Here is a 13,984-nt window from a genome sequence, read left to right on the forward strand (position 1 = left end):
AAAAAAAGCTATCTCTAAAATTTAAAAGCAAATCTTAATCTGGAAATGAATAAAGGGCCAGGTTCAAAAGCAGGCATGGTAGCTCATGTCTGCAACCCCAGCACTTGGGAGGCTGAGGCAGGAGGTCTGCAAATTTGTGTCCTGCCTAGGCAATCCTGTCTCAAAACTAAAAATAAAAAGGGCATGGGATGGAGGTCAGTGCAGTGGCCCTGGGTTCAACGCCCTGGTGCTGAAATAAGCAAAAGGCCAGGCTCAGTTGAGTCTCACCTCTGAAGATGAGGTCGGGAATTCAACTGAGGATGGGCCACCAGGCCAGTCCTGATACATGCAAAGTTTAACTGTGAAACAAAAATCTGAAGTAAATGTGGTACAGGTGAACAGAGAGTATATGGGTACTTGTGAAATTATTCTCCATAACCTGCATGTTTGTAATGCTTCATGATTTAAAGATTTACAAATGCTAATGAATGCATGATTGTATATACATGCTATGGAATAGAATCTGAGGTTTGGGTGTGAAACCAGCTTACTGTCAAATAAACTGCTTAAATAGCTACTGCTATAAAACATATGTAATTATTGCCATCATTTTATGATTGTAAATCAAGGCAACCAGCAGCTGGAGAATCTATCAGCCAGAGAGCTCCTCTGCCAGAGGAGGGTGCAGTCACTGCAGCTGGGCTGCATGTGGCACTGCGTGTGGTGCCAACCACTGGGTGCAACACTTCTCATCTAGGATACCTGTAAGCTAAGGAGTTTTTAAAGCTTATTTCTTCATGAAATGAAAAACGGTTTTGTTTGGTTTTTGCCAAGTTCACTTGCCAGTCGGCAAGATTGGCTATAAATTCAATTGCAAGAGCTTTGAAATCAAAGAGGAAGTATGTCACGCTCTACAACAGGGCACCTCTGGGCCATGTGTACCCACCTGCTGGGAGCCCTTCCCAAAGGAGTGGAGCCAGGAGAAGCCGGCGAAATCCGAGTGGTGTGTTAATGACTGAAGCCCGGGTTTTCACCGGCCCTGGCCTTGCCCGAGGCATTCTTCTCACCAGCAAGCACTAATCCCAAATGCTTCATTTCCCTTCTGCTAATGGATACAAAGCGATCCCTCAGTTCAGCCTCAGAAAGGTGCTCTAGAGCTAGTCTTGTTGGTAGGAATGGCTGAATGGCAGGAACAGGACAGGCACCCAGCGCTCTGTTGGCTTCACAAGTGAGTCACAAAGCAGTAAGAGAAAAAGCGAGAGAAGTGCGTGTGCAGCAGCCATACGTGCTGTATCCTAATCTGCTGCTGCCTGAAACAAGATACATCTGGGATGACTGGAGGACCCAAACAGAACTCTGGAGGCAACTAAATGCAATGTGAAAAATCTCCTGGGGTTGGCTCTTTTTTATTGTTTTGTTTCTGATATCAAAAGGCTAACAAATGTGCTTATCATGGCTTCATTTTATTCAAAGTCAAAATAAATATGCAATAAATATAGCAGCTATAAGTTTAATGTTAACACATGGACAGAATGTATTTCACCATTCAGAAAAGAGATGTTTTTTGAATATTTTCATTCAAGAGTATAGAGACAGAAGTTTAGAAAATTAGATGAGTCATAAAAGTGCTAGCTTTGATTATAGTGTTCCCAGCTTATCACAGCACTGTGTGTGTGTGTGTGTGTGTGTGTGTGTGTGTGTGTGTGTAAAATGTCAGTCAGTATAAAAACACTTTTCGTAAACAATATAAGAGACATATGAAAGGGCCAGCCAGATAGCCCAGGGGATTAAAGCGCCTGCTTAGACAGACACAGAGTCTGGGGTTCAATCCCCAGAGTGCTGTGCTGGCCCCACCCCTGGGGCGCACTGAGATAGCGATTGAGACTGCGCATGGTGGCTGGTGGCGCACACCTGTAATCCCAGCACTTGGGAGGGTGAGGCAGGAGGATCACATGGAGGTCAAGGCCAGACTGGGCTACACAGTGAATTCAAAGCCAGCCTCAACTACAGTGAGACTCTGTCACAAAACACCAAAACAGAAAAACATGTTTGTGACTTTCGACTTTAGTAATTTACTCCTACTTTATGATATGCTTATATGCATTTTACTGCATACCAGTATCTCCATATTAGTATCCATTATACTCCACACTAATATCTACATACTGAAACTATTACATAATCATGTAAAAAAAAGGATTTGGGGGGCCTGCCCCTTAGCTCAGCTCTTTAAGTGGCTGCTTCCACAAAGCAGTCAGGCTCAGGTGGCTGTGGTTCAATCCCCAGAACTCAAGCCAGCCAAACCTGCCCTGAAGGCATTCGGAGCAAATAAAAATAAAAATAATTTAAAAAAAGGATTTACTGTCACATTTAATGTCAAATAGTGTGTCACTTAAATTGAAAAACATCAGTAACTTCTGCATGGGAAGCCTAAAAGAATAACACACAACCTCAGTGTTCAGGGCAGGGGTAATGTTTCAGAGCTCCATACACCAAGCCCTCCAAATACATTTCTTGTATCTAAGCAGCCACCCCAAAGCTCTGAGGCTTTTAAATTCTGTTCAAATTGTTTACTTCACAAAACAGATTAGTTATGACTGTGACACTTTTGTAGAACTTATGACTGTTAGACCCACCATTCTAAGATTTGTCAAGTTTTACTTATGGTCAACATAAAAAATTACAGATCTCTGGAATTTAAGCTACAAAGGCTGTTTCAAAGTAAAATGGAATGATGGGAGATCCTTAGTTGTTTTCAGGCCCCACTTTCCTTGAAAATACACAGAGATGATTGATTCCTTTATCTTTTTGCTGATAAAGGCAGAATTTCACTCAGCTATTGTTATTGCTGAGAAAAACACAACATGCCCTGCAGTGTTGAAATAATTTAAAACCACAAAACCTTAAACATTACAAGGGATATTTTCCTCTAAGGGCCTCAAGCGAGTCCTTTCTCCTAGGTCCTAAGAAAGGTTCTTGTGTTTTAATTACTACACATGGAACAATTGCACTATAAAAGTTCTTGTAGGAGCTAATGTAAACTCCTTACCCTGGTCTCAGCATCAGCAATTTAGGATTTTTTTTTCACAAATAATAGTAATTCAAGAGAAAACACCATTTTACCTCAACACAACAGCACACACTGTGAAAGGAAGCTCCGCAAGGTCCAGACACAGGCAGGGAACGCACCAGGCCTCCGCCTGCCTCACCCAGGCATGGGAGTGCGAAGATGACAGCCCCCAAGATGACGGCCACTTCGCCAGGCAGTCCCCCAGGAACTCTGACTTAAAAGAACTTAGAGGGCTGGGGAGACAGCTCAGTGGCGAACATGTAAGAGACAGGCCCCAATTTTCAGTAGCATTTTTCATAATGTTATCATTGGATTCTCAAACCATTCTTGAGTACCTGTACTTAACTACTAGTGGGTGTTTTAACTATCTGAACTGAGCCAAGGAAGCAAGCACGGGTTATCACTTTTCCTAGGTGTCCTGCTTTCTCACATTAAGCTACTAACCAGCGAATGGGAAATATGAAGGCCAGACCCACGAGACGCCAGTTATTAAGAATCCAGAGGGCTGCTCTGGTCTGGCCTGGCAAGCTCTCTGCGGCTCTGGTACCTCAGAGGCAAGCCGCAAGCCATAAGCCACAGGCAGGGCCCCACGCTGGGCAGGCGGGAGGGGAGACCTGCCTTGCAGCCCTCTGTGGGGGGGGGGGGGCTGGAGCCTCCCTCCTCCCCCAGCCTCCTCCTGCGCAGGCACTCAGGCCCAGGTGTTAGAAAAGTAAAGGTTTAAGGTAAACACTTATTATTACCAAGAAAAAAAAAGCACAATGTGATTTTCTAATTAAAGCTGCAGGATTAGGACAGAGTTGGGCTGACAAGATGCAGACTATATGGCTTCTAGCAAAACCTTATGAAAATAAAACGAAGCAAACAAACCCTGCAATTGTTCACCAACCCACCATCTAGTCACTAGACGTCTCCACTGACTGCTCTGATAACGTGTTGTGGCTGTTGTTGAGAGGTGCCAAGGAGCTCTCCTCCGATGACCCTAACCCTGCAGAATGAAGACACAAGCAAGGCAGACACACATACGTCACCGTCACGTATCACCCATCCCTCCCAAATCCTAGCATCCGGAATTAGACAGCTGTAGTGTGTGCTTTTTACCAGACCTCCCTCAACCTCCCTCAAAGTAAGTGTAAGCATTCAAAACCACTTAGGCTCTTGTGTGCTTCCAGAGAGGCTGGTGGCTCTAGTTCCACGTCACCAGGTAACGCATTGTTAAATCAGTTTTCCTACTTCATATATCAGTTTCACAGCTGATCATCAATAACGAATGAACCTGATCTCTCTTTTTTTTTTTTTTTTTTGTGGAACCGGAGATTGAACTCGGGCTCCTGCGCTTGTCAGGTAAGCACTTATTCCACTGAGCCATCTCCCCAGCCCCCTTGATCATTTTGATTTAATATTTCTTTATTGTAAATATTTTTCTAGAAGCTAATGCCAAATAAAATAATTTTCCTGAATGGTAAGAGGGCATTAGGACTAGTGAGATAGCTCAGTGGACTAAGTGCCTGCTTAAGCAAGTGCAAGGACCAGTGTTCGATCCTCAGCACCACATGCCACACTAGCCCTGCCCCCCACACACACACATGCTGAGCCGCCACTGATACCAGGTATGGTGGTACACATCTCTAATACCAGTGCTGGGGAGGCTGAAAACAGAAGGATCACTAGGAGTCCGAGCTGTGCAATGAGACCCTGTACCAAATACATAAAAAAAAAAAAAAGATGGTATTTCACGTGCATTAATATAGAAACCAGGAGAAATTTTAATAGTCTTTCCAGGAAAAGATGAAACCCCCCATGTTTTCTCTAAGATAGAAAATTGAATGACCCCAATATCCACAAAAGTCTGTCATGTTCAGCTGCTGTTTTCCTACACATAAAGAAAAATGAAAGGACTTAAATACTTCTAGAAACCTGGTTGCATCTTAAATTTTCACTTTTGCTGCTAATCATCAATCTGTGCTCTAAGAAAAATGCATGCATGGGGCCAGGGAGATGGCTCAGTAGAATAAGCGCTTCCCTGGCAGGCACAAGGGTCTGAGTTCAATCCCCGGTTCCGCCAAAAAAAAGAAAGAAAGAAAACTGCATGTACCTCACCAACTCATCTATTGCAAATATCATAAAATTGAATGAGTGAGGAGATACACACACATATGTACACACACACACACACACATGATTTATCTGGTATAGGGTCTCACTACGCAACTTGGACTCAGAGTGATCCTCCTGCTTTCAGCCTCCCCAGTGCCTGGGCCACCATGCCAGTACTTGGTTGCTGGCTCAGCACACTCTGGGGGCAGGGCTGGTACTGCATGCAGGCGCTTAGTCCACTGAGCTATCTCACAGGCCCTTAGTATGTTTTTTATTTTTATTTTTATTATGCATTTGGTACAGGGTCTCACTATGCAGCTAAGACTCCTAGTGATCCTCCTGTTTTCAGCCTTTCCAGTGCTGGGATTACAGGCATGAGCTACCCCATCCGGACTCAGTGGCTGGCTCAGCTCACCAGGGGCAGGGCCGGTGCAGCAGCTGGTGCCGGGGTTTAATATGGTTTTGAGTTGTATGTTAGTGTTACAAGGTCAAAACTTCAAAGTGTTGGGGCCGGGGAGATGGCTCAGTGGAATAAACGCTTCTCTGGCAAGTACAAGGGCCTGAGTTCAATCCCCGGTTCCGCAAAAAAAAAAAAAAAAACAAAAAAAAAAAAAAAAAAACACTTCAAAGTGTGATCCTAACTTTATTTCCCAAGTTCTGGAAGTGTGCTAGTACTGTACACATTATAGAATTAACCTTTCTTTCATTTTCTTTCCGAATTAGGCATTTAATCCAGAAATCAGGCAAAACACTCCACAATGGAAGACCATTTGTTAGCATGCGACTTTTTAAAGGAGGTTTCAAGTATAGAGCGCTGGGGAGTAAACAGGGATTTAAGTACTCCCCAAAACACTGAATTGAAGCTGTAAGAGAAGGCTTCTGGCCTTCTTTCAGTCCCACTCCCAGATCACTGGGACGAGGTGCCTCAAGCTACTGTCACCAACATAATTCAGATGGGAAATGGGCAGACGAAGAATGCATCCAATCTATTTGGCTATTAGTGCACGTCGAGCAGCACTGCAAAGGGCATGACTGTACTGTTAACCATTATCACCTCAGGGACAGTCGGGGCCCTTACCATGTCTCCGGGCTTGACAGAGATGGCCACCACCAGTCCGGGCATCGGGGAGCGCAGAGTGCTGCTTGTGTCTTCAGCCACTTTCTCCAGCATGAATTGGTTCAGCTCTGCAGCAAGTTTGGTTAAAATACGCACCTTGTACTTGAAGAAAAACAAAACAAACCCATAAAGGTGTTTACATGATGACCTTTCCTTCCAAAGTACTGTGCATTCAAAATCAGGTTTTTTTTTTTTTTCCAAAATCAGTTTTAATTTTAAACTAAAATTACAATAATACCCCTTAAGTAAAATTTAAAATACTTGTACATAACATCAAAATATATTGGCTTTTTCTGGCATACATTATGACCTGGTGATATTCCTAAGAATTTCTTAAGAACTACTCCAGTTATTAATCAGTGATACATAAAAATCATCCTAGATTCTTAGGGAAAAGCATCACAAAACTTAATAAATGAATGGAAAATAGTGATCGTTTTGCTTGTATTCCCTGCAGTGTTTACAAAACTTTTCCTGAAAAAGGTAAATGAGAGTTGGGTCAGCCATTGGGGAAAGGGTGGCGACACTGTGAATGCCTGCCAGTAGATGGCAGCAGATTGCTGTCTCAAACCTGCACCCTCAAGAGAGCGTCTACATTGCTTGTATCAGTAAGTTAAGACAAAGGGTTTCAGTGTTTCACTTGGGGCAAAACAATCTTTGAAATTGAAATATTTTTCAGTGACAGAAAATTTTACATTCACAAGAGAAAAAGTGCTTTTCTTTTTAGGCACAGTACCGTGTAGTCTTTCTGGTGTAACAAGATAAAAATAAGACATAATAAAAATGCCTTCTGGACTCAGAAACCACAGATCAAGATTTTGAAAACAGGAGAAAAAAACATATACACAATCAGGTATTTCCATGGTACCTTTTGTAGGTGGCTTTCAAACACTTAGAGGTACATTAAGGCAAATCTGGTCAAACAGAACATTTCCAATAAGGTGAATTCCTACTAGACGGAGAAAAAAAATCTTAGATCGAATAAAGAGATGAGCCACAGTTTGTTCGATCAGATACAAAGGTCTGTGGAAGAGTTCCTTGGGAAGTCAGAGCCACTGCTCAAAGATCTCGAGATTCCCACCAGAACCAGTCTCACAGGTGAGACAGAAGCACAGGGCAGCTCGGGTTCCCCACAGGAAAGCTGGGTGCGCCAGAGCCTCCAGTGGGCACCATGCCAGCGGGGATGCAGGGACAGAAGCCAAGCCCAGCTCAGCCTGTAATTCAGTACAGGGCTGCAGAAGCCTGAAAGTGGCTCTTTGCAGGGACTATCTGAAAGGGTTTGGGGGTGCCCAATGAAGAGCTCTGGAGGCTTAGGAGCCAAGTAGATTTGTGACACCATGACAGGTTGAATAATAACATCTTTTGCATGTTTCTTTACTCCTGAGTGTATGTTTTGCAATCAAGACATACAAGCATCTGCCAGCTTCTGAAGGATATGATCCTTAAGTGAAATTACAGTGCAAATAAAAGCTTTTTGCTCCTATTAAAATTCATCTGAGTCTTAAGTGGCACAGGAAAAAAGCAAGGAGAGTGCATGCTGCTGTCAGTCTAATAAACATTCTGGGCAGAGGGACTATTTATCGGAGATGAATTGTACCTCCAGTCCTTCATTAAGTCTATAGGGGGGTATAGGAGGGGGAATATAATTGGGCAAATTGCACAGTTTTAGTATCTGTGCTCTGTCTGCCTTGGAAAGGAAAATCTGGAATTGCTGCAGGCACGAAAAGTTCCTTTTCGAAGGGCACTGCCCCGGGGGTGCTCCTCCTGTTGGTCTGGTCAGCATTGAGCCTCCTTGTTCGTTTTCAATAATACACAGATTTCTTCCCTTGTTTTTGGCACATATGGCTTCAGAGTGTATACTCCGATTTCAAGAAACTTACCTGTAAACACTGACGGGAGTATAGTGTATAGTCTTTCACCACAGCAGATACGCTTAAAAACTAATTTTAGCTATAGCACAAATAAGCCAGAATAAAGCCTGACACTGTATTCAGCACCATTTCTCCCCAGAAATTACCAGATCCGGACTAAAACTGGATCCTTTCACTATTTTTATAATTTTCATATCTTCTGGATTCCTTTCACTGTAGGGCGCCTGCTTTGCTTGGAAAGAGATGTAAAAGAGTCATCAAACTCAATGCCTTCAGATGCAGCCTTTGTTACTGATGAGATGTTCTTTTTCCTTTGTATTTGTTTATTGTTCTTAAATCTGTTTGGGGGATAAGCGGCCTATTGTAATCACAAGTAAAAAATAACAGTGGAGTAAACTCCTCAGGAGAAGCCTTGCTGCACATAGTTGGCTTAGAAGTGACCTTTCTGAATATAAAGAGGGGAGGCAAAGAGAAGGTTCTCTTCTTAAGATTACCTTTGATGTTGTCCTGACCCCGCCTGTGTCCTGTGCCCACACAAACACCCTCTCAAAGCAGCCTCTGGAGGCCCCTGTGCAGGGCATGTGGCCTGTGCCTGGTGCAGCCCGGCAGGGTGCAACGTATGGGCTGTCCATGGGAACTGCTGGGGAGAACTGGAAGCCTTTGATATGTCAACAAGAAATCGTTTAAGAACAGATATCAGGCTTTCAGAACTTAGGATCAAAACTGCTAGCTTTTGGTTTCTCTGGAATCTTCAAGAACCCAGAGCGGTCAACCGGGTGAGAGAGCTCAGGGAAGTGCCCTAAGAGTGTCTTTGGGGTCCTAGTTTAGCTTTGTGGATGGGCACTGAATATCCCTCAGGGTTGTGTGAAATTCCCCAGAGACCTTCTGTCCTCTTCAAGAGAAAAACCACATGACTGTTGTTCACAGAGTGTGCAAGTCCAAGGCCTAAAAGGCAGACAGGATGGAGAGGCAAGCTCCAAAAGATGACCAGACTTCACCGTGCACAGGTCAGGGGAAGCAGCTACAGGAGGAGAGGCTGCTTCTCAGCACGGTTGGGCTGCCCAGAAGTTGGTGAGGCTGGGCTCATCAGTGGATGGAGCCTCACTGTGCTGACTTCACAGAGCTGTCTCCAAGCCACCATCACATGAACAGAAAGTTCCTGAAAACTCTTTTTTCCTTGTCAGTTTAAGCAGGGAACAGGTGCTCTCTGGGCTAGGCCTGCACGAGCTCCTCAACCCACAATGTGACAACAATGGAAAGGAATGATGTTAGCTAATAAGCCAGTTATGTAAAATCACCCCAACCTAGGTCTCCTAGCAATTAATTTTATGGTACCTACATTTTGAAACCATGTCTAACAAGAAAATTTCTCCCAAAAGTTTCTAAGAAAGAAAATGAATCACAGCAGACATGAAAGGTACAAGCAGAAAACCACAAGAGATAGACAACTAAAAGGAACACAGCGGGGAGTCTTTAACACACAGCTCTTCCCCTAGGCCTGAGGAAGGGGAGCAGAGGTGCTGGTCATGGTTTAGGAAAGATTGATGCTTTTTAATGGCACTTGTTAACCAAGGCACCTGCCCATCTGTACCGGAGCAGGTCCAGAGCTCACACCACTTGTGTGTGAAACATCCTGCTTAGGTGGGCATGCAGAACACCATCCTGTGAGGTTCATTTAGGACAAGGGCCTGATGGAGTCTGAATCCATGTTTGTTTTCCTTTCCAAGATCTTTAGAGAGACAAGTGGTTGTACAGACCGCAAGGCTGCTGTGCCGCTGTGGCTGTTGACAAGATGTCTCTGGTCTCCTTAATAGGGTGGCTTCAGCTGGAATTTCAGAACCTCTTAAAGTGGGCTCAGCTCTATTTCCACCTCCAAGTCATTCTTCCACTGACAACCAGGACATATATGGACAATTAATTACTAATGCTTTTTCATTTCTTTCTTTCTTTAATTTTCTTTCTTTCTTTTCTTTTCTTTTCTTTTTTTTTTTTTTTTTGGTGGAGCCAGGGATTGAACTCAGGCCCTTGCATTTGCCAGGCAAGCACTTATTCTTCTGAGGTATCTCCCTGGCCCCTTGTTTTACATTTCAATCACTGACCATCTAAGTGATATCAGAGTCAAAGGCCAATGATGAACCTTTACTGTACATTACTTTACATCAGCTATCTTCAGATCTGGAAACACTGACCAAACACTACATCTACCCCTTCCTAAGTACGACGACCGGCCCATTTTTTCAAAGGCTTTTCAAGGTTTTACATCCTCTGGCCCCACAAAGCTTAAGCATCAAGTAAGTCGTATCTTCCTTTTCCCCTCCCTAACTCAAAGCTGGGAAAAATGATCACTGTTTTTCAAGTGACAAAAATGATGAGCTACACAATGACACAGCCTTAAAAACACCATGTCAGAAAAGCACTAAATGTAAATGAAAACGTGTAGATGGGATTAGGATTGTGATTTATCAGTTAACATGTGAGGGAAAGCATACCAAAGTCCAAAGCCATACACAGTAACCTCCCTCTATCTGCACTTAGGACCTAAAAGTCCAAGTCTAGCTACAACAGTTTATCTCTAAGAAACTGTTCTAAACACACAGAATCAAAGCTGTCCTCTTGGAGTTAGAACCCAGGCGAAGGTGAAAGCGTGGGCCTGGCGAGCCCCAGCCCCTACAGCTGTGGCGCTGGAGGAGTCTGTTAACATAACGCTGTGACGACTCCATCAGCCCAGTCTCAAGGTAGCTGTCAATCAGGATGCATCATTTAATCCAACAGCACTCGGAGGACTTTCTCCTACAACCCACATGACAGCATATCTACAGCTCTATTTATATCAGCGCCCAGTTGTGTTTACAATGCTGTAGTAATTAGAAAAGATGCAACAGGCAGCAATATTATTGAGATTTCCATTTTGCAGTAGTGCCCTGTAAAGTGTGATCTTGCTTCACAGAGTCAGGCTAAATGACAAAAGGCTATTTTCTCCAATCTCCCAGCTCTGACAGCACTTCATTTGCAGCTATCTATAATTAGATTAATGGTGTAGTGCAGCACAAAGCAGGCCCACTTCACATCAGATAGCATATGAATTAGGACAAACACTTATTTCAATTCCAGGCAGAGAAAGCAATGACTGGGGTATTTAGCATACCCTTTATGGTGGAATGAGATGTTAATTGTGTACCATTACCTCTAAACTGCTTGCTTGTTGTATAAATCACTGTGCTAATTGATGTAGAGATAGAAATGTAGCCACAGGCAAGAAAGCAAAGGAATGAGGCTGAAGATGGAGGATAAGGGATTATCGAGTAAAACCAGATGGAGATGAAGTTCCTTTGAAACCTCTGTTTTCTGCCCACAAGCAAGATTTCTTTAAGAACAGCAACACTCTAGCACTGGGAAAGAAAAATATCACTTTTTACCAATACAAATTTCTTGTTTAAAAAAAAAAAAGTTTGGCAGCCAGAAATCCAAATAGCAGGTACGTGGATTTCATCTGAAAATATACTCCTTCACCGAGTTTTTGATGTGTAGGTTCATAAGTAACACTTGTAAACTACCAGGAGTGCACATTTTGACCCATCCATGAGGCAAAAATAAGGGCTCTCCCAAGTTGTTCTTTCTAGAGATAAAAACAAAACAAAAATGACCTCTGAAATCGATTCTACATAGCAACACTTATTTGGAGTGCAAAGCCACAGAACATATTTTTTTCAGTCGCTGATGCACTGACTAACACTATAGCGGAAATCTTACAATCTGACAATTGTAGTTCATGATTTCACAAAGTAGGAAGAAGCTTCAAAGGGGATTTTCTGGTTCTAAAACTAGCAAAATAAATAAAAGCTTATAGTAATTTAACAACACCAGCTTTTTATCTCCCAAGTGTTCCTCATTCTTTTAAAAATGTCCTAAGAAGAGCAATTCAACGTCTCTTATGAGGGTAAAATGAGGGTCTCAAACACACAAATACAAAAACCAAATGCTGAACACAAGTCAAACACGAGCGACCCCAAGATAAACGTGCCCCTGGGAAGTCCATAAATCAAGTGTACGTGCCCCGTGTATGTGTCCGTAATTTTTTAACAGCAAGACAACAGTAAGGTGCAAATTACTGCTGTGCACTTTTTCACAAATACAGCTGCTTGGTAATTAGCACTGTTATAACAAAATTTTACACAGAGAACAAACGCAGTAGAGCAATTAATAGTTCAAATTCTCAACTTCAGAGTAACAGTTAATGTATCTGCTTCTCCCAAGTGCGCCATTCAGAAATACCATGTGCAGTTTAGCCTTGTGAACTACAAGTACCATATTAATTTGCAAGAAAATAGAACAATGTGCCAAGAAAACAGAATGTCTGGTTTAAGTTACTGTGATCAGAACTTGGGGGAGAAGGGCTCAAGCGTCTGTAGCAGAGTGCCACAGTCATCACCTGTCCTCATTTCCTTACAGAGCGGCCCTTGCACATCTGACTGCTGAACCAAGGATACCTGTACTGCAGCCCAAACTCAAAAGCTTCAGCTTTGGCTTATCATGGTAAACAGTAGTTTTTCAAAACTATAAAGAAACATCAAAGTCCTATGGAATGAAGGAATGAAATTAAAAGTTAGCAGAATAGGGCTGGGTATATATAGCTCAGCAGACAGCAAGGCTCTGAGTGAGATCCTAAGTACTTATGGTGGGGGGTGTCAAAAGAGTCACCAAAATAAATAGTGTGAGCTACAGTGAAACAAGCTCTACAAGTGTGCAGCTGGGTAACACAAATGGAAATGCACTGCGGAGACCTGGAAGCAGGATTAGACCTCTTCAACTAGAGGCAGACTCAAGACAGTAAGAGCTAGAGAAGTAGAGGAAAAAAGGGGGATCCAGAAGGATCAAGATAGGAGATAGATATGTACCAGTCCCCTAAGCAGAATGTAATTAGCATGTATTGCAAACAAACTAATAAAAATAAACCAGTGCAGGACTTGGGCACCAGGGATGCCAGTGTTTACAGGAGAAAATGTGTGGTTTATGATAATGTATCTCTGTTCCTGAATGTCTGCTTCCTTTCATTGAAAAAGGCAAGTAAACAAAAAGTAAATCGGTTAACTTAGCTGTTTACTGACATAAAACAGAATGTTTCAGTACCATAAAATGTCACCATATTTTGTCACTTTCAACACTCACCCACCGGCATTCTTTTAAAAAAAATTAATGTATTTGGTACAGGGTCTCACTACGCAGCTTGGATGCGGAGTGATCCTCCTGTTTTCACCCTCCCCAAGCTCTGGGATTACAGGTGTGCACCACCACACCCAGACTTGGTTGCCAGCTCAGTGCCCAGGGGCGGGGCTGGTGCAGCATGTGGTGCCAGGGATTGAACCCTGGTCCCTGTGCTTGCCTAAAGCATCCACTGGCATTTATGAATCAATCTATATTTAGGTTTGTATTTTGTAACTGTGTTGAGCTTAAGTTGCTCTGATCTGTTCCGCACTGTCAGGTCTGCACTCGGCACGGAGCACGTATTTGGAGCATGTGCACCACTCTCAGCCACTGTCCCAGCCCTGTGCTTCAGTCTTCCTGGTCCAATCAGTATCACAAGGAGTGAGCAACAATTTTGATTTTTGAGGGAAAAATTATAAAAACTAAAATGAGATTTTTAAAATTCCAAGAAAGCCAAAGAATAAAAATATATGAAGTCCATTTCAGCAACTTGTTTTTTAAATTTTTTGCTACAAAAGGGATGGTTGGCATAGAGAAGAACTATGTTAAGGTGACTGCCAAGAACTCTAGGGAACCTGAATGAAATATAAGAGAGACAGCCTTCCTCTCTGTAAGCATTGTTGCTGCTACTCCTCTATTTGTTCTCTCTCT

General features: G+C 43.0%; 1 protein-coding gene across 2 annotated transcripts in view; it reads right to left on the reverse strand.

Annotated features, from left to right (window-relative positions):
* The window catches only part of Pcca (propionyl-CoA carboxylase alpha subunit), a 512,764-nt gene that overhangs the window by 9,632 nt on the left and 489,148 nt on the right, over positions 1 to 13,984 (reverse strand). Inside the window, exon 22 of one of the 2 annotated variants that reach the window (XM_004631185.2) lies at positions 6,222 to 6,362. The exons of the other annotated variant lie outside the window; for it this stretch is intronic. Within the exon in view, the coding sequence (XP_004631242.1) occupies positions 6,222 to 6,362 (141 nt within the window). The remainder of the gene's footprint in view (positions 1 to 6,221; positions 6,363 to 13,984) is intronic. 2 annotated transcript variants of the gene reach the window in all.

This window comes from Octodon degus, unplaced genomic scaffold (assembly GCF_000260255.1).
Source record: "Octodon degus isolate 3935 unplaced genomic scaffold, OctDeg1.0 scaffold00039, whole genome shotgun sequence".
NCBI classification, from domain to species: Eukaryota; Metazoa; Chordata; class Mammalia; order Rodentia; family Octodontidae; genus Octodon; species Octodon degus.